Genomic DNA, 20272 nt, shown 5'->3' with positions numbered 1-20272 from the left:
ATTTTATTTATTTATTTTTTTCCCCCCAAAGCCCCAGTAGATAGCTGTATGTCATAGCTGCACATCCTTCTAGTTGCTGTATGTGGGACACGGCCTCAGCATGGCCGGAGAAGCGGTGCGTCGGTGCGCGCCCGGATCCGAACCCGGGCCGCCAGCAGCGGAGCGCGCGCACTTAACCGCTAAGCCACGGGGCCGGCCCTACAGGGGCAATATTTTATGAGATAAACTCAAGATAGGGCAGTGTGTCTCACTGGGAACAATGAGACAGAATTCCTGGGATTTTCTGTGCAATTTCCTAACTTCGTCTTTTGTCAGTGTTCCTCCGCCTGGGCTGCTTTACCTTCCTCATGTCCATCTGACAAACTCCTAACCATAAACCTCAGTGCAAGCACCTCTCTTCCCTCTGAGCCCTCACCGCTCCTGCTCGCTCTCTCTCATCACCCTCCCTACAGGGGACAGCACATGTAGATTACACTGCTGTGATTGTGAACGGTGTGACTGCAGAGGCTGGGGCGTTTTGTCTTATTCATCTTTGTATGCTGCACCTAACATACATAGATCTGTTGAACTGAAATATTCTAAAACTGGAACTCTTCTGGAAAATCTAGGGCATATGTACACAGGTTGTATAGCTACTCTGTTTAACCAAATCTCCAAAGAATGAGAGTAGGAGGACACTGCCGATCTCAGACCTTGGTAGAGGCCTTTAAAGATGGGCTGAGAGGTCAGTGACAGCCACGCTCATGACAAGCCAAAACAGTTCTCCGATTTGATAGTACCTTGCTTTGGAGGATGTTAACAGTGTTTCCTGGTTAACACCAAGGTCACAATGTCCCTCAACACACTGTTAATTTAATCAAAAATCTGAACTCAGTGAAGCTCAGCCTTAAGTACTAGATGCCAAAGTACAGCTAAAGATTGCTCTTGAAGAAACATACCTTTTGAGCCAAAGAGCTGTCTGAATATTCCAATTATCAAGAAACATCTTGAAACTTGTTGACATCTGAAAAACAAAGGAACCTTTTTCTTTGGCCAACAAAATAATGAAGCTTTAAGTAAGTAATAATTTTTTATTGTGCTAAAAATAAGTTACTTGACAATGATGGTAGTGTACTGATTTCTTACCTTTTTTTCTAATACAGCAACATCATTCATAAAAGGAGTTTGTTTATTGTAGGGAACATCTACAAGGTAAATGAATTATCACCATTTTCTCCTATACATTAATATCTACAGAGGTTGTCATGGAGTTATCCAAAAGAAGTTCCTGAGAGAGTATGAAGACGGCCTTTCAAGGCCCCTTTCACTGGGGACTGGACGCCCCATCAAGCTGCAGTCTCCCAGTTCCCTCACCTCCATGCCTCTTCAGCTGGCCTTCCCTAGCAACTTGGGATCTCCGCCCCACCTGGAACTGCTACCCTGAAAGAGTGGATCTGTACACTGTCTTCCTACCTTTCGAGCCTCCTCACTCAAGCTTCTCCCACTAACGCTACCCTCCAACCTCAGAGGGAACCTCTGAACTCCTGGCCTCTATTCTTCCCTATGTAACTATCTCCTCCTCAGGTCTTCTCCTCCTTCTTACCATTTTCGATTCTGTGGTCCATTATTTACTACTCTTGTCAAAATCCAAGGATGAAAACTGGTTCTTATGGGGCAAAAGAAATCTTACTCTTTTTATGTATAAAGCACATATATATGTACAGTACAGAAAGAGATACATAGTATATTGTCTACTGAGGTGTTAAAATTTCTTGGGGGGGGGGCGGATTAGGAAAAAAAAGTCTCAAAAGGCCCCACAGGGTAGTAATAATGAACAAAAGTTTAGTAACACTGCCACATACTCATCATCCAATGTCCACAATTATCGAATTCTCCCTCCCTTTCTCCATTTTTATGACTGACGTCCTTAAGAATATTTCAAAGCAAATACCAGACATCTTATTTCACCTGTAAATAGTTCAGAATTTATGTCCAATAAATAAGGACTCTTAAAAACCATGATCAGACCTAACAAAATTAACATTAATTTCTTAACATCATCTAATATGCATTTTGTATTCAAATATCCCTGATTGTTTAGAAACATGTTTTTCCAGTTGGCCTGTTCAACTGGGATCCATACAAGGTTCATACAGGGCATTTGGCTGAAGTCTCTTTTAATCTGTAATAGCCCCTCTCTGGCCCCACTTCTCCCATACCATTTATTTGTTGGGAAAAATTGGGTCATTTGTCCTAAAGAATTTCCCACTGCTGGATCTGGTGTTTAACTTACTTCTCTATCTCCAGATTCCCTCTAAATTTAGAAAGATCTAGAGACCTGGTCAGGTTTAAGTATCTTGGCAAACTACCTGAGAGGTGGTGCGGTATTTCTGAGGGTACCACAACCACAGGCACTTAATGCCTGGCTGTCCCATGTCGGTGATGCTGAGGTGCAGTAGTGGGTCCTGCCTGATGCATCCATTATCAAGTTCCCTGTTAACCTTTCACCCAAAGTTTTGGTAATTTCTCCTATTTGGAATAATCCTTTTTGGAGGCTTGCAAAGCAAGGTCTGCTCTTGGTTCTCCTCTTTTCACTCTGGCTACTCCTTCTGCACTGCCTCCCTTTGCCCAATCTGAACGTATGAGTACTCCTTCAGGGGCTCTCCTCTCTTTTCATTCTCTCAGGCTCTCTCACGGCTACTCTTGTGGTTTCTCCCAAAACTTGAAATGCTACATGCTGATAGTTCCCAAATTATGGTCTCAAGCTCAGATGCTTCAGCTAGTGTCCGATCATTCACTGGCCTGCTGGACAACACAGTGAAGTCGGAAATGTGAACACATTATCTTTCCCTTCAAACCTGGGCCTCTTCTTTGTTCCTTATCTCAGGGAAAGGGATCCACAAGCCCAGTCATTTAAACCAGACAGCTGGGCGTGAATCATAACTCATTCTCTCTTGCTGATTCCCACGTATCACCAAGTTCTGCTGAGTCTCTTAAACAGCTCTTCAATGTGTTTGTCTTTCCAGCCCCACTGTCACTACCCTGGTTTCGGTCACCATCATCTTGGATTAACACAATACCCTCCTAAGAGACCACTGTGGCTCATAAGGGCAACACATTCTACTTGATGTAGCCAGATTCTTCTAAAACACGTATATGATCATCTCACTTGCCTGCATATAACCCATCCACAATGCTCCCTTGCTCTTATAGGAGAATTCAAAACTCTTAATATGGCCTCTAAGACTGTGCTTGACCTGGCCTCTATTTCTTCAGCCTCATCTGACACCATTCCCTACAATGTGAACCAACATGAGCCACATACCGCTTCCCACTTTCTCAGGCTGCTCCCCTCTACCTGGAGTGCCTGGCTACCTCCTACTTATCGTTTAGGACTCAGCTTAAGACATTATTTCCTGCAGGGCCCTTTCCCTGAGCCATCTCACCTCAGCTAGATTCCTATTTATAAACATGCACATATCCCACCTCTCTAATCATAACCTATCTTTTTCTATCCCTGTAACGTCCCCCCGCCCCCAGATTAAAGCCCTATGAGGGCCCAGATCACAGCAATCTTATTCACTGGATTCCCAGTGCCTGAAGCACATGGTTGATGACCAATAAATATTGTTTGAATGGAAGAATGAGTATTATTAAAAATCCTTCAATACCACTCTTGGAACACCACATCATAACCTATGAAAGCAAATTATGGCACCTAAAGTATCTTATGGTAACTAACTTCTCGATGATTCACTAACCTCTATTTGCTGAATTCTCAAATTGGAAATTAAGTCCCAACGAGCTGCTCCATTTTTGTCATATCCTCTGAAACCAAAGCCTGCAGCATTATTAATAGCATCAGCTGTAGTAAACAAAATGAAAAAAACAGTATTAAGAACCTAGGTAACAATCTATCGTGTTCTCCCAGACAGTGTATCTTATACTCTATGATTTTTTATCCTTAAACAGTAAAAGTAGATTTATTCTCATTTTTATCTGATATTATAATAAAATGGACCTTGATCCAGTTTCTAGGATAGCCTAACAGTTTTTAGGATATATCTTGGATATGAGCTGTACATTTGTTTCTTCTACAAATATGACCCTAACTTTTCTTTTTTTTTTTTTTTTTAATTTATTTTTTCCCCCAAAGCCCCAGTAGATAGTTGTGTGTCATAGCTGCACATCCTTCTAGTTGCTGTATGTGGGACACGGCCTCAGCATGGCCGGAGGAGCAGTGCATCGGTGCAAGCCCGGGATCCGAACCCGGGTCGCCAGCAGTGGAGCGCGCTCACTTAACCACTAAGCCACGGGGCCGGCCCGACCCTAACTTTTCTAATGGGTCTTTAACTTCACATCCTCAAGAGGGACTCTCCTGGCTATCTGTAGGGTAAGATACACCTCAACACAGTAACAGAAAAGTCCATTCATGTGTTACTTACCCAATGTCCATGCAAAATAGTATTTGGGTCTGGCAGCCAAAAGAGAGACATACAGATAGACAACCTTTGTCGGCCATGAAGCTGTAGCTTGAAAATGCTCATCGATGTTATTCTCCACAGATAATGCGTTAGAGATGGTCAAGTGAAATAATAAGGAAAGTCCACAGACTAAGAGCTTCTGAATGACTGCGATCTGAAAGTATAAGACAAACCTCTTAAACTTAATCGATACTACTTGTAATTCATTTTACATATTACTGCCAGATTAATGTTCCTGAATGTAGCATTAACTCGGTAACTCTCCTGTCAAAAATCATAAACTATGTTGTGCTCAGCATTTAAAGCCCTCCACGGTCTCACAGTATGAACATTTCCAGCCTTATCTCTATTACTATCTCTGGATTATGGCTCAAATCACACTAGAAACCTCAATATGTGTTTTCAGAAAATAAATAATATTTCAGTAAATAAAAAAATATTTCAGTAAATAAAAAACATCTAAAAGCAAACACACGTGTAAAGGTGTGACTACACAAAAATGTTAATATTAATAACTTTTGGTAGTGAATTTTATGTGATTAAACACACACATATATCCACACAGAGCTTATTTTTTCCATTGTGTCTTTTCTATATTTTCCAAATTCTAGGTACTTCGTGGACGTTATTTTTACAACACACAACTTAAATTTCTTTAAATCTGAAAGTTATTTAACGCAATTTTGTTCGAGAATGATAAAACCAAAAGAGCTACCCACTTGAGAAAACTAAAAGATTTGCATAAAAGAATGATGGAAAGAAAAGGCCATTCTTTACTATATTCTGGTAAGGTGAAATTACCCTGAAAGAATCCAACTCATGATGTTCTTGTATTTTTAGTAGGGCAGAATATTTCAATCTGATTCAATATAAAGGAGATTATACAGGATACAAAGGGAAAGAAACAAGTAGAAGAAAGGAAAGGTTGGATCCAGATAAAGGAATGTAACAAAATACTTAGATTTAGAGTGTCTTGTACAATAATCAAATGATATTCAAATTAACTGAAGTAATATGCAGATGAACATCCACTCTGAACGCTTTCTCTAACAGTGTGAAAAGAGCGGCTCAAAGGCAGGCGTGAAAGCACACGCCAGATTCACTGCACTTGTGAAAATCTGTCTTGTATTCTCAGGCTGCTCTTGCTAGGAGGTGCTGAATGCTCAAGGACTCCATGCTGCAGCTGTTCTTAGTCTCATTTTCCTGGTTGTCTTTCAAAGTTTTCTCCACTCTTTCTTCACCCCTCCTCAAAATATCTAATCTATACATTTGAATAGAAAAAGATTTTAAAACAGGCAATTAGAGGAAAAATTGTAATTATAAATGAAGTGAGATGAAATGAATGGCCTCTTGCATTAACCTAAAAGTTGGGTGTATCATCTTAGCAACATAATGAGAAATACTGTGGCCCTTACACCACATATACAAGTTTCCAGATCTCAATTAAAAAAAAAAATTAAAGTAATATGCACCTGATCTCAACTACCAGGTGGCGCAAACACCAATCAGAAGCCCCAAAAAGGCTCCGAGAATGCAGGGATCAAGTACCTTGGAAGGCGGGAGTGAGGGGCCTAAAACTGGGAAGCCAGGTGTAATCCCCTAGTTCCCAGAGCCTCCCTGCTTAGTAAGGTGACACCCCTCCACCATTCTAGCAGGAGGCCAGAAGTTAATTCTCAGAGAAGTCTAACCAGAGAAGAGCCAGGCTTAGGGACATGGGTCCAGAGAGGGGCTGGGTTAAGCGCTGGAATGAAAATGTGGAGACTATGGAGAAAGTCTGCATTCTGAGAGGAGAAATCCTTAGCTCCCTTGCCCTGCACAGCTCCAGAGACCAGCAATCAAGTTTGTATACTCTGGGCAGAAGACTGGAGGATCCTTCACTCAAGAAATCAAACAGTCCCCAGAAAAGACCTACAGACATCATGGCAGAGACTGACCCAGGAGCCATCCTCCGCTTCTTGCACAGCAAGGGAAGTTTTTATTTGGGCACACAGAAGTCTAGCTAAAGACCACACACGACAGCATCCGTGGCAGCTGAGTGCAGCTACATGGTCCATGGGATGTCAGCACAAGTAACATATACAACTTCCCTGGTGAGCCGTCTCAGACCATGTGGATGAGGGCAACACCCTCAGGATGGCAAAAACAGGGGAGAGCTTGGATCCTCAACCCATGGAGCCGCCCTACTATCTATGGACCCCTTACACTTGAGCCGGCACGTGAGAGAAAAATAAACTTCCACCTTATTTAAGCCCCTGTTATTTTGGTCCTTTTTCCAGCACTGGCTACTTGACTGTTCTACTTTGGATCTTAAGTGTCTACACACCCCACTGATGCACAAAAAGCTTCCAAAGACCTTTGAGTGATTTGTAAACAACTGCTACTATTTGACTGTGTGAACTATATACATACGGAATTTAATTTAAAAAGATATTAAAATAGTGAGATAACATATTAAAAATATTTTCCATTGTCAACAACCTCTGATTTATGATGTCTATAACCCAAAAGAGGAAAGTGACGTTTTATTAGAGTGAATCCCATAAAAATTCATAGTGAAGTGACAGAAGTAATATACAAATTTGTATTATTCTTTGTTGGGTTTTATTTACTACTATTCACACGTTTGTAGCACTTGATATTTTTCAAATATTTTACAAAATTATGTCCAGTATCTTGATTCCTAGGTTTTCATTCTCTTTCCAGTATTCCAGAATCAACTTCTGGAATACTGAAGCTGTCTATAATCATCTTTTCTTTCTCTTATGGCAGTGAGACCTCTAAAGGGTTAAGTAGTCAGCCTGGAGACACCAAACAGTCAATGAAAGAGATCTGAATATACCCAATTTCAAGTCTGAAATTCAACCCAGTTTGATACGCCACTTATCAATTAACACTTAACCAGTAATAGAGAGGATGAAGACAAAGCACCTTTCTGGTATAAAACACAATGAGTCACACGGCAGAAAAGAGAGAATATAAGAGCTTTTGCAAATGAGTGCACATTTCCTCATTCCCTCTTTGTTTTACAATAACTTAGAAAGGAGGGTGATCCTTTGCTCCAAGCCCCACATTCTGAGAAAACATGCCAGCTCCCTTTTTTGTCTCGCAGATTTTTTGATTGGCTTACTTCTCATGGGACTTTTAGATTCTACCAGATCAAATCCAGCAGAAACTCAGCTGCCTACACAAAGCCTCGTAGCCTTTCTTGATAAAGCAGCATCTCAGCAGTTCCAGGCGTCCCCGTAGTTCAAGGGGAGTGAAGATTATGTTCGGTTGTGAGGCAATGCAGCCCAGACTTCGGAGCCAGACTGCCTGAGTCTGAATTCTAGTTCTCCTACTGTCAACCTGGGAATCTTGGTCAAATTACTCATCCTTAGTGTCCCCATGTGTTAAATGGTGAGAACCGCCCCGCCTCCTCAGACTGCCGTGAGGGCTGAAGAGGAACGTGTGAAGTGCCTGCGACAGTGCCTGGCACATGGGAGGTGCTATCAAAGTGTCAGCCCTTATTATCTTTCTTATTGTGAGAATCATAAAGGTTTTGTGGAAAGGTGATATCTGAAGTAGGCCTTTAAAGAAGAGTAAGATTTCAAGTGGCAATGAAGAGGAAGAGGACGGGGAAAGCGGGACAGGAAAAGAGAACGCTCTGAAATTGCTGGAACATAAGGTACAGAAAAGGAAAAAGCCTGGAAAATTAGGCTGGGTCAGTTTCACGAGAATGACTTGCCTGTAAAATACTCTCTAATGATAAAGCATTGTTCTCACTAAGGAACTCAGCACAGTTTAACCTTATTTTTACTCTTTAACCATGACTGTACTTCTACTAGGCATCACTACCAGGGGCAGTGTGAAGACTCATTTATCTTGAAAAATATTTTTAAAGAAATAGATGGGTAAACTCAAAACTTGAAAACATTAGTATCTTTAAATCAACAGGACTAATCAATACATGTTATAACGGCACCAGATGAATCTCATGATCTTACATTTGGAGACGGCTCTGTTCTTTCATACTGTATTTCTTCTCTTCCATTTTCTCCTGATTTTGTCATATGGTATGATCTGCCTTCAATGAAAGTAATGTAGTCTTTGTAAGAGCAGAGTGGGCCTGCCAGGATACCCATGAAGTTACAGTTGTAACTTAAATACTCCAGTAGGCTTGGCATGCGCCTGCAATTAAAAGACAAGCAACTTGTGAGACGTTACATAAGCTTTCAGAAAACTTAATAGGAATAATCATCCTCTACCTCACTGCTCTTACCACTTCCAAAGTAAAATAAGCTTTAATTTTCACTTGCACCTATACAATAAGAATTTAAAAGATCAGGATGTATTAATGCTCAGCAGTATTTTTGGATAGAAGAGTTTCTATACAGATCTTTATGAACAACTACGAAGGGTTTCTACTTAATTCCTCATGACAAAACCTAAGACAGATGAGATATGATATGGCGTAAAGAATCATCTCTTACTAGTCAATCATTCCCCCATTTAATAAATCTATGTGTGTGCCACCTATGTGCCTGGCATGCTCCAGGGTCTAGAGATACTGCAATAAACAAAACAGAGAAAAATCCTGCATTCTCAGAGCTCACATAACAGTTGCAGAAAACACATAAAAAATATATATATATAAAATATTTTCAGAGTTGCTATGCACTACCAAGAGCAGGGGGTATTTTATTATATTAATAAGTCAGAGAAGGCCTTTCTGGTAAGGCAACAATTGAGCAGAGACCAGAAGAAAGTGAGAGATGGAGTCGTCTGCATATCCAGGACAAGGATTCCAGGCAGAGGGAACAATGACTGCAAAATCCCTGAGATGGGGCACGTCCGGCAGGAGGGAGGACGGGGTGCCTGGAGTAGCCTGAACAGGGAAAAGAGGAAGGAGGAGAGTTAGAGAGAGCCAAGGTGGGATTATACAGGACCTGCCTTACAAGCCATGATAGGAATTTGGGATTTTATTCTGAATGTAATGAAAACCTACAGTAGGGTTTCTAAACACCTATGTTTCAAAAGAATCCCTCTAGCCCCTGTATGTGGAAAGGGGAGGGTGGAAGTAGGAAGACCAGTCAGGAGGCTACTGGGCAGGAGGTGACTGCTGGGAGCAGTGGGGTAGGCAGCATCGGCATACATTCTGGCAGAACAGGGGTTTGCTGATAGACTGTTTATGGGGGGTGAGAGAGAGATGAATCAATGATGTCTTAGAACATTTTTTAATTCAATTGCTTTGAGGTCTGTTCAAATGGCACATGGTATCTAAAGTTTACCAAGCATTCTAGTTCTCGATGCACGTAATCAGGTGAAAAATGGTTAGTAACATAGAAGACTATTTAGACTGTATACATTATCATATAAATGAATTAGGAGTATACGTTTTTATTTACTTTTTAAAACCAGCTCCATTTATCAAGTCTGCCATCTATTGACAAATATAAACTATCATAAATAAAAGAACTACACCTGGGACAGGAAGCAGCCTTCTCAAACACGTTATAACCCCTTCTTCCTCTCTAGTAAGAGAAGTTGTCTCCTTAAAAAGCACAACCACTCTCTGTGGCCAAGGAAAGTTGACAGAACCTGCTCATATATATTTTTATAAAAAACAATCAATAGAGAAAACAGTGCTTCTGGTCCATCTGACACTAGCTAGGTCACCACTTAGCCAAAACGCCTTTTAAAATTTTTCCATAATTATTATTCTACATTTAAAAGTGTTTTGAACCTTAAGTATTTTCTCTTGAGGGCTCAAGATTGATGAGAGCAAAATATTTCTGACAGATTTGCTCTTGTAGTTCTTTCCATTTGATGCTGGAACAGATCGCTTTCTCACCACCCCAAACACCAGGGCAAGCACCCTGCAATCACAAAGTTACAAAATAACTTCTTGTGCTGCAGCCACAGAGCTCCATTTTCAACACCAATTATTTCAAGACCAAAACAACACCAGGGTATCAAGGCATGGCTCAATCTGGCCAAGTCAAACTATGTATCACTTAGCAAGGACAGGAGATAATTTCTTAACCACGAAATTTATTGAAGGAATTTCTGGCTCAACTGTCATATCAAACGACAAGTCATTTTAGGTACTGAAGTAGATAACTATAATGTTTGCTACTAAAATGAGAAATAAGTTTAATTGTAATACTTCATTTATGACATTAAATGAAAGAGTCATTCTTTCATTACATAAATATTTATTTGATATCAACTATGCATTGTCCTAGGTCAGGGCTTCTCAATCTCAGTGTTACTGACACTTCTTGGCAATAATTCTTTGTTGTAGGGGACTGTCCTGTGTACTGTAGGATGTTGAGCAGCAGCCCTGGCCTCTACCCATTAGATGTCAGTAGCACCACCCCTTTCCACTATGACAACCAAAAATGTCTCCAGACATTGTCAAATGTCTCCTGGGGGACACAATCACCCCTGGGGCTGAACTGCTGTCGAGGTGATGAGGATATAATGATAAGCAAAACAAAGTTCTGTCTTCACAGAGCTTACATTTGGGAGGTAGGGCGAGGGACAATCAAAGTAAGTATATGATATAACATCAAACAGTAATACGTATTCTGGAGAAAAATAAATCAGGCCAAGGGCTAGAGTGATGGCAGCGAAGGGAGGGGTGTTTCTGACAAAGAGCTCTGTGTAGTTATGGGGGGACTGAGCGAGGGAGAGTGGCAGAACTCTGGGCTCTGGTCGGGCCTTACATGCAATGGTCAGAAGTTTATTAGTTTATTCTTTTTTTTTTTTTTTTAAAGATTTTATTTATTCATTTTTTCCCCCCAAAGCCCCAGTAGACAGTTGTATGTCGTAGGTTCACATCCTTCTAGTTGCTGCACGTGGGACTCGGCCTCGCGTTGGACGGAGAAGTGGTGCCTTGGGGCGCGCCCGGGATCCGAACCCGGGCCGCCAGCATCAGAGCGCACGCCCTTAACCGCTAAGCCACGGAGCCGGCCCTATTAGTTTATTCTTAATTCTCAAAGGAGCCACTGGAGGGTTTTCATCAAGGGAGGGGAATAACATGACCCAATACACACTAAAAGGATCTCTGGCTGATGGGTGGAAAGTAGACTGCAGAGGGCAAGAGAGAAAACAGAGCCCAGTCGGGAAAGCTATTACGGTAGACCAAGTCAAAAACGAGGGTTGGGCTGGAGTGATCTGAGCGGGAATGGTAAGAAGCCATCAGATTAGAGAGAGGTTTCAAAGGAAGAGTTGACTTAACTTGCCGGTGAAGTGGATTTACAGTAAAAAGGGAGTTTGCCTAAGTTTTTCCCCTAAGCCACTAGTGACAAATGGTACTTCTATTAACTAAGTGGGTAGTAATAGCGGAAGAAAAGAGGGGCATGGGGAGAGGGAAGAGGGAGACAGATATCAGGAGTTCTATTTGAGACGCCTATTCACTACCCATGCTGAGATGTTGAAACGACAGTTGGACATATGAGGCTGGAGCTCAGGAGAGAGGCTGGAGTGAGAATATAAATTTAGGAGGCCTCAAATATGTAGATGGTACTTAAGGCCAATGGACTGCATGTGATCACCCGGAGAAGATGAAGTCCAAGGGCTGTGGCTTGGAGGACAGGAATATTTAGTGGTAAGACAGAGGGGGAGGATGCAGCAAAGACGACTGAGAGAAACAGCCAGTGAGAGAGAAGAAAATCAAAAGAATGTAGTGTCCCAGAAGGCAAGTGAAGAAGGTATTTCAAGAACTGAGTGATCAACTGGGTCAAATGGTGCTGAGAGGTTGAGCAACGTGCAAACCAAGGCTGACAAATTAAATGTGCCAAGATTAAGGGCAACCCGGAATTGATATCAGACCAGCAGTGGAGACGAAAACCTGACTGCAGGGGTTGAGGAGAGAAAGGAGATGAGGAAGAGGAGTCAGTAAGAACAGACACATCTTTTAAGAAGTCTTACTATAAAGGAGTGCAGAGTTAACAGGGAGGTAGCTAGAAGGGAATGTGAGGTAAGGAAGGTTTTTTTTTCCTTTAAGATGATGGGAATGATCCAACAGAGAGGGAGACGTTGATGAGTGATGACGCACGAGATGGGATAACTGAAGAAGCAAAATCTTTGAGTAAAAAAGAAGCAATTGGATTCAGTGTCAAAGTGAAAAGCCGGCCTTGGACTGGACTGTGGACAGTAATACTAGTCACTGGGAAAGAAAGGAGACTATTGGTTACAGATACAGGCAGTTTGGTAGATTTGGTGGTTGCAGAATTAAGTCGAGTTGTCTTTATATTCTCCAAAAATACTTTGCTACCATCGTAAGTAAGTACGGAGGAGGAAGTGTTGGAAGTTTGAGGAGAAAGGAAAATGATTTATAATCTTACAAGAGAGTGGGAAAGTGAGTGGACTAAGGATATGTAATAGAATTGTCGGCAATAATAAGATCCATATTTTAAATTTGGGGTAACACATTCAAAATGAGTCCAATCAGCAAGACTGAGTGTTTTTCCACTCTGTTTTCTTCCACTGTTCAGGTAGACAGAGAGTGGAATTTGGGGTTTTGCCAGGTGGCTATGCGGCAGGGAAAGGTGGAAACAGAAGCTGAGTGGGTATTAATGAGCGGTTATTGGGACGGACCAAGAACTCATAAAGATCAAAGAACCCAGATCAAATTAACCTCTCATCAACTAAGTATATTCAAGTATTTATTTGATATATGAAGACTAACTATAGAGGAGATCAAAACAGAATAATTTTAAAGATGAGGAAAATAGAAGAAGATTCCCAAGACATGGGGTCAAAAGTGAACACTTAGGGTAGGGTCTACCTCCTATCACAAACTTAATCTCATTCTCCTGACAGCCATGCATCTATTAATTCTAGATTTATAGGAAGTAAGGGTGCTTCATAGCAAGTTTTTCTTTAAGTAAAATTCATATTTGATCTCTAATTTCATTAGATTAAAAATAGAACCTGCCAAGAAATTAAGCTATTCCTTAGATTAGTCAATAGAGTACTTATAATAAATGAAGTAGAAGCCTAATACCCAGAATGAATACCTCAAATAATAATTGAGACTATCTTACTGGTTCCTCATTATTTCAAAACATGGCATCTATGCACTATATTAACATTTATATCTTAGTTATATCTATAACTTAACATATTATAAGTTACTGGTCTATAAATGGTAGCTGTGATTATTACTCGTAATTACTACACAGCAGACATGAAGACTCTACTATCTTCCTGTCTTCACGGAACTCGAGCTTCACAGGAGAGACAGAAAATTTAGCAGATAGCCTCATGGTACACAGGAAGTGCATACTGTATGATGATATATTCAAGGTGCTATGTGAGCCTTAGAAAGGATTCCTAACTAGCAAGATTTGGTGGCAGGGAGGTGTGAAGAGGGAGGAAGCTTTGGTTTTTCATAAAGTAAGTACCTCCGGGAGGACAAGTCAGCCTTAGCTATGTGAGTAATGTGTGTTCCAGCCAGAGACAGTGTGTATCATGGCAGGAGACAATTAAAGGGCACATACCTTACAGCTAAACCTCTCTGTGATGGAGTCAGTTCTTCATCCTTTCGAAACATCCCTGAGAAACAAAAATAGGTACTTTTATCAATTATGATTTCTCCCAAGAATGGAGTTTTTTTTCCCATTCACACTTTCATCACTTTCCTCATTTGAAATTCATGCATAATTATCCCAATTTTGGTATAATTGTTTGGTATAATTCTTCCCTTTCTTTCTCATTGCAACATAGGCTCAATCATGTGAAAGGACCATTGCGTAATCCAACATGTCTAGGTCGTATAAGATAAATAACACACATCAGAGAACTAATTTGACTCTTCTCTAAAGGAATTTAAGTTTAAAAGTCCCCCAGTGCTAGCATATTTAATAGTAAATGCTATAACTTTCCAAAAGGAGGAATTAAAATTTTCCTATTTTGGATGACTTAAATGACTAACATCAGTACTATGGACTAGAAGCTCAACATAAAGCAAGGAATGATTTCCTGACTCCTACATGACTCTAATGAATGAAAACCAAAGTCAAATATACCATCTTCATCCATTTCTTTACCTTTTCCCCCCAAACAGTAGGATATTATTTATGATTACACATCAACTTACTAGATCTTAAACACAATTTAAAGACCAAAGGAGGACTGGGGCTGGCCCCACCGTGTAGCAGTTAAGCGCACGCGCTCCGCTGCTGGTGGCCCGGTTTGGATCCCGGGCACGCACCGATGCACCACTTGTCAGGCCATGCTGAGGCAGCGTCCCATATAAAGTGGAGGAAGATGGGCACAGATGTTAGCCCAGGGCCAGTCTTCCTCGGCAAAAAGAGGAGGACTGGCATGGATGTTAGCTCAGGGCTGATCTTCCTCACAAAAAAAAAAAAAAAAAGACCAAAGGAAGACTAAATTAAGAAGCAAATAAACTTAAAAAATATTTTTAGGTCTTCCCTAGCAGATGGCACAGGATGGGTAATACATACAGTGGGGCTAAAAAACCCACCTAAGCAGCTCCCTAGGCTCTACTACAGATGACTGTTTTAACGAGTGCTCCTTCAGTCTCTGAAGAAACCAGAGTCCATTCTTACAACTCAGAGTCCTGACTGTTAGCATTTCCTATGGCAAGGTGTCTACTCACCGGATAGAAAACATGAACATATAAATATTTATCCTAAAAATATATGTAAGTGTGTGTGCGCGCGTGTGTGTGTGTGTGTGTGTATGTAAGGGAGAGGGAGCAGGAGAAAAACCTTCAAGTTTTAATAAAAATGTAACACAGAGATAAAGCAGGGATTAGTAAAACTTGATTTAGACCAAATGTCTATTTCCTTTGTATTTTAAATTGCCACTAATGTGGGTCATGTGACTGAATTACACTATTTTACTTTGTTTTTGTCACTGAATTGAATGCAAAATTAAGACAATGGAAAAAACTAAACACACTTTAATAATCCTAAGCAGAGTCAAATATTTTCCCCATCTTACCTCCATCCCTTTCCTTCTTCTAACAGAGAGCAGAAAGTTACGATAACACCTCAAGCAAAAGATTATTTGAATATGATCTCTTTCAGTAATGAAAAGTTAATTTCTAAATTCTTACCATCATGAATTTCATAAGCCAAACTAGTGACCTTCTGGGTAATTATCATCATTGGGCTGTGACAAAACAAAAAATAAATATTTTAAAAGAGGAAATTTAAAATAATACTTACGATGATGTATGAAAACTTATAAAACTACAAAATCCTAAAAATTTTTTAACATAAAAAAAGACTCCATCACTGTTGTGTCTGGGGAGGGTATAGGAGATAGGGTATCTGGGTCTTCTTTCTTTGCTTTAAAAAGCAAAAAAAAAAAAAAAAAACAACACTCCTCCTCTAAAAGAAACCACGTGTGGGCAGGGGTGCAGCCCTACTCCTAACTTTGTGCTCTGTAACATGAGGCCAGAGGTCGAGGACCACGCAGGCGTCAGACTCGGCTGATTCTGGATTTGTACGTTTTCAATATATCTTGCTGTCTTTTGCCTCTGGGCTGAACTTAAAGGGGAACAGTAAGTTGCCTGGGAAATGGGGAATGGGTAGGAAATTAAAGGAATTTGGGTGAGAAATGTGGAACAAAACAGGAAGAGGCAAATGGGAGAAAAAGAAAAAGGATGATGTCCACATCCCTGTTCTAGGAGCCTGGCCCCCAGGGTAAACGGCCCTATTAAACCGCCCTAAACACAACCACCAAAAGCACACAAACCATGCACACTAAAGAAAAGAGGACTTTAAAATCATGTCACAAGTGAGAAAATGGCAATGTTTTTTCCATATTTTCAATCGCTAACTGAATGGATAGCTTAGAAAGGGAAAAACTAAATAAATCCACTAAGAAGACCAGCAGGATACATTTTAATCCTTTAACTATTACATTAGCTTTCAGACATTAGTATTAAAGAACAATTAACCATAAGTTATTTATTTATATTTTTGGAATTTCGATAAAACCAGGAAATCGTGTTTTGCTTAAAGGTAGGATGTGAGCTCTATCTGCTGGGAGTACGCAGTCACTCCCACTGCACAGCCAAGGGAAGGACTTCAGGAAGGCCAGTCGTGCGGCCAGGGAGTGACAGGAGGAGGCTCAGACCCACCAAGTCCAGTTGGACCCCCGTGCTCTCCCACCTGTCCCCGCTGCTCAGAGCATGAGATGGTCAGTGTCGGCTGCCACCTTCGGCACAACACCAGCATCTTTAAACATGTGAGAAAGGAGATGATTTCTCACAATGTCAGCAACGCCATCAAGGGTTTATTTTAAACGTTTCTACTACTGGCAATTAGATGCACAGACCTGCACCCCCAAGAACTTACAGCCCATTCTCTTCACCTAACAGGCAAGACTTCATAAAAAAAAACTGTCAGATTGCCCTTAAACTCAAAGTACATAAGGGAGGAGATTCCTCTTGGGTTCCCTTAAAAGTCAGTTCTTAGACTCACACCACTCACCCTCAGGAAATTATTCCTGAGCCAACCTATTCCCCAGGCTGCTTTAAACACGCAGCTGTCATTTTAGCTTTGCTAGATATTTTACATGCCTTTGAGGATTATAAAACTGCCTAACAATTTCCATTTCCCTAGGGGAAAAGAATCATTTTTCTCACTCTGCCTAATTCTCTTCATAGTTTAGGTCACCAATGAATTATAAAATACCCTTCAATTCTACATTCTAATTCCCATGCCACCTTAAAACATAATAAAAACAACAGATAATATAATTATTAAATTTATCAACTCAGTGACATACTAAATTGTTATGAATATATACAATGTTCCAAGAATGTAAGCGTGCTTTTTGAGTACATGCTCTTAGTGCCCACTGGGGTCCTGGCATCCCCGTGCAACTTCCATTCTATCAGGTGTGTAGGATGCAGGACCTCTCATGCAAGTAAGCTGGGCTGGGAGAAGGGTGGTGTGAGGTTGCACTGTGGTTCCAAGAATTATGCTCCCTGACAGAGGTGGAAAGAAGGCAGGCAGCAGATGTGAATGCTCCAGACTCTTTCCAAATGTTGCTCCCTCCACACAGACTACTCTTCCTGGAATTGTTTTGTAAGGATAGCTCCTTTTCCTTCTTCAAGTCTCAGCTTAAACGTCACTTTGTACAAAAGGCCCACTGGACAGCTCGATCTCACCTCTGCCCAAATGCACACACACCCTTCACTTCATCTCAGCTTCCTATCTGTTTCCTTCAGAGGATCCTCACATTCATGGGTGTTTCATTTATCAAATTACAGTGGTGTTTTAAAATCCAAGGAACTAACAGTCTTTTTACTACCGAATCTCCAGCGCCTGAACAAGATATGTGCTAAATAAATATTTTTTAAAAACCAAATAAAGTGAATCTTCTAAGTGTCCCGACAAGATCTATTACTTCTTCTGTAGGTTGATTATGCTCCCTCTCGCCTATCCATTCTCATCTGTGCTTGAAAGCATTTACCATACTGTTTTACAGTTATCTGTTTACTTTTCTGTCACCACAAAAATCATGAGCTACTTCACAGCAGAAACACTGCTTTCTTTACCTCTGCACCATCAATATCTGGCAAACATAAGGGCTCAGGTACTGACTGGTTTGCAAAAATGTCTCTTCATCTTTTTGTTTCCTTTACTGGTGATCATTAGCCTCGAATATTCCCTTTGGTTTTAAATGGGCAGCAGTTCCACTGCCTCTGGTCCAACCTGTCATGGGGTGAGGTCAGCGAGTGGCAAATGTGAGAGTAAAACTACAGAAGACAAAATTATTATGGAGTGACTATGAAGGAGTGTGTTTTGAATGAAAATAAGAAAATATAAAGGAAAAGTTCAGTAAGGGATGAATAGATTAAAGAGAGCTCAGAAAAGTAAACCACAGGGGAAAATGGGCAGATGAGTCCAACACAGGCACGCGCATGACCGGGAGACAGAACAGAGTGATGAGGAAGGAGGACAAACCTCACCCCATTACAGCAGAACCCAGTGTTCAGAGAAAACACTTCTAAATGAAAATAATTCCACTGCTCACAAAGAGATTAACTGCAGTGGGTTTTCTTAACAGTGCATAAATATCTATTTCGGTGACAATTAGAGTGACTCACACAATTATTTCACTTACACCTTTATTGACATTTTAACTACCTGTTGACTTTGCACCTAGTGGAGCCTCCAATATCTAATCATTTCCCAGGTCCCAGAAAGTCTGAGATAACTTGATGTGAATCATACAGACCCTCCTTCTTCCCTAGGGTGGAGGCTGGGAGATGGAAGAGGAAGGTAAAGCAGATGGCTTTAGAACCTCCACCGAGTAAGGTCAGGGCCTTGGATGGAGCCACCTGTACCTCTTATAGGATAATACCATACCAGGTGGAACTACGGATATTTTCTCCTAGGTACTCTGCTAGGAATGTGGAAAAATATGAAATCTAATTGTTCAAGATAAACACTTCAACTGATGAAACAGTTTCAGATAATACAAAAAAATACCCATCTGATGTAAAGAATTAAGAAGCTCTAGACTTCTTGAAATTAAAAAAAAAAATGTAAAAGTTAAAAAAGATACGTATATGCATTTTTTTTCTCTACAAAGAATGAGAATAGTAGGATTTAGTTCTATCACACAGTAAAACTCAACTTTAGTTAAACATTACTAGAGAATGAATGTTAAAAAAGAACAATCATTTTCTTGATTGTTCCATTATCTCCAGGAGATAAACTCTAATGCTATCTGTATATTAATGCTACAAAGCAACTACTAGGTAAAAGGTCAGTTTGCCACAAGGGCACAAGTAAGCAAACAACAGCAGCAAACTGTTAATTCTCTATTCTTTTTTTTTTTTTTTTTTGTGAGGAAGATCAGCCCTGAGCTAACATCCAATGCCAATCCTCCTCTTTTTGCTGAGGAAGATCGGCCCTGAGCCAACATCTGTGCCCATCTTCCTCTACTTTATATGGGATGCCGCCACAGCATGGGTTGACAAGCGGTGCGTCGGTGCGTGCCTGGGATCCAAACCTGCGAAACCCGGGCCTCCGAAGCGGGGTGCAGGCACTTAACCGCTTGCGACATCGGTCCGGCCCCTAATTCTCTATTCTTAGTCATTCCTCTAAGTACGTAAGTACTCTTTCATCCACAAACAAGACCCACTGAACCAAATAAACCCCATGTACCTAATGCCAAATGAATAAGCAGTGAGAGATATCGAAAAGGCCATTGGTCTCTGAGCCATCCATTCATTCACTCATTTTACTCCTTCATTCAGAAAATAAGTATTTAATAAGCACCTACAATGCACCAGCTGCTGGAGATACAGCCGTGAAATAGACAGAGTTCTTGCCGTGACAGAATTTACATTATACTGGAGAGAGAGAGAGAATAAATCAATTAAGGGTGAATATATCATATGCCAGATGTTGCTAAGTGCTGACCAGAAGAATGAAGCAAGGTAGGGGGAGAGGGAGTGCCAGGACATGGGTCAGAATTGGCCTCACCCAGAAGGTGACATTTAAATAGGGAACTTAAGTCAGAGAGCAAGCCATGTAGAGGTCTGGGGTAAGAATGTTCCAGGAAGAGAGAAAAGCAAGTTCAACAGCCCTCAGGTAGAAGTACGACTGGCATGTTGGAAGACAGGTAAGGACGCTGATGTGACTGGAGCAGATGAGCAAGGAAGACAGGAACAGAAGTTGAAGACACACAGGAAACACAAGGTCACATTTGGCAGGCTTTTGTAGGGTGCTGCGAGGACACTGGAGGGTCTGAGGCAGAGAAGTGAGTTGGTTTTAAATGGACACATTCTGCCTCTGGGTTGGGTGCTGGGGGTGCGGATAAGCAGG

At 41.0% G+C, this 20272-nt stretch overlaps 1 protein-coding gene across 2 annotated transcripts in view; it reads right to left on the bottom strand.

Moving 5' to 3' along the window:
* MBOAT2 (membrane bound glycerophospholipid O-acyltransferase 2) overlaps positions 1–20272 on the bottom strand; it is a 128342-nt gene that overhangs the window by 11150 nt on the left and 96920 nt on the right. For both annotated transcript variants that reach the window (XM_087437188.1, XM_087437187.1), the window contains 6 exons: positions 15535–15590; positions 13952–14006; positions 8447–8630; positions 4425–4617; positions 3741–3844; positions 939–1003 (listed from right to left, as the gene is read on the bottom strand). In XM_087437188.1, coding sequence (XP_087293314.1) covers positions 939–1003; positions 3741–3844; positions 4425–4617; positions 8447–8630; positions 13952–14006; positions 15535–15590 — 657 coding nt within the window. The remainder of the gene's footprint in view (positions 1–938; positions 1004–3740; positions 3845–4424; positions 4618–8446; positions 8631–13951; positions 14007–15534; positions 15591–20272) is intronic.

The sequence above is a fragment of the Ceratotherium simum genome, chromosome 11, assembly GCF_057802395.1.
Source record: "Ceratotherium simum simum isolate JZ-2026a chromosome 11, ASM5780239v1, whole genome shotgun sequence".
NCBI classification, from domain to species: Eukaryota; Metazoa; Chordata; class Mammalia; order Perissodactyla; family Rhinocerotidae; genus Ceratotherium; species Ceratotherium simum.
Note: the sequence above shows the minus strand (reverse complement) of the source record. Positions and strands in the feature narration are given on the sequence as shown.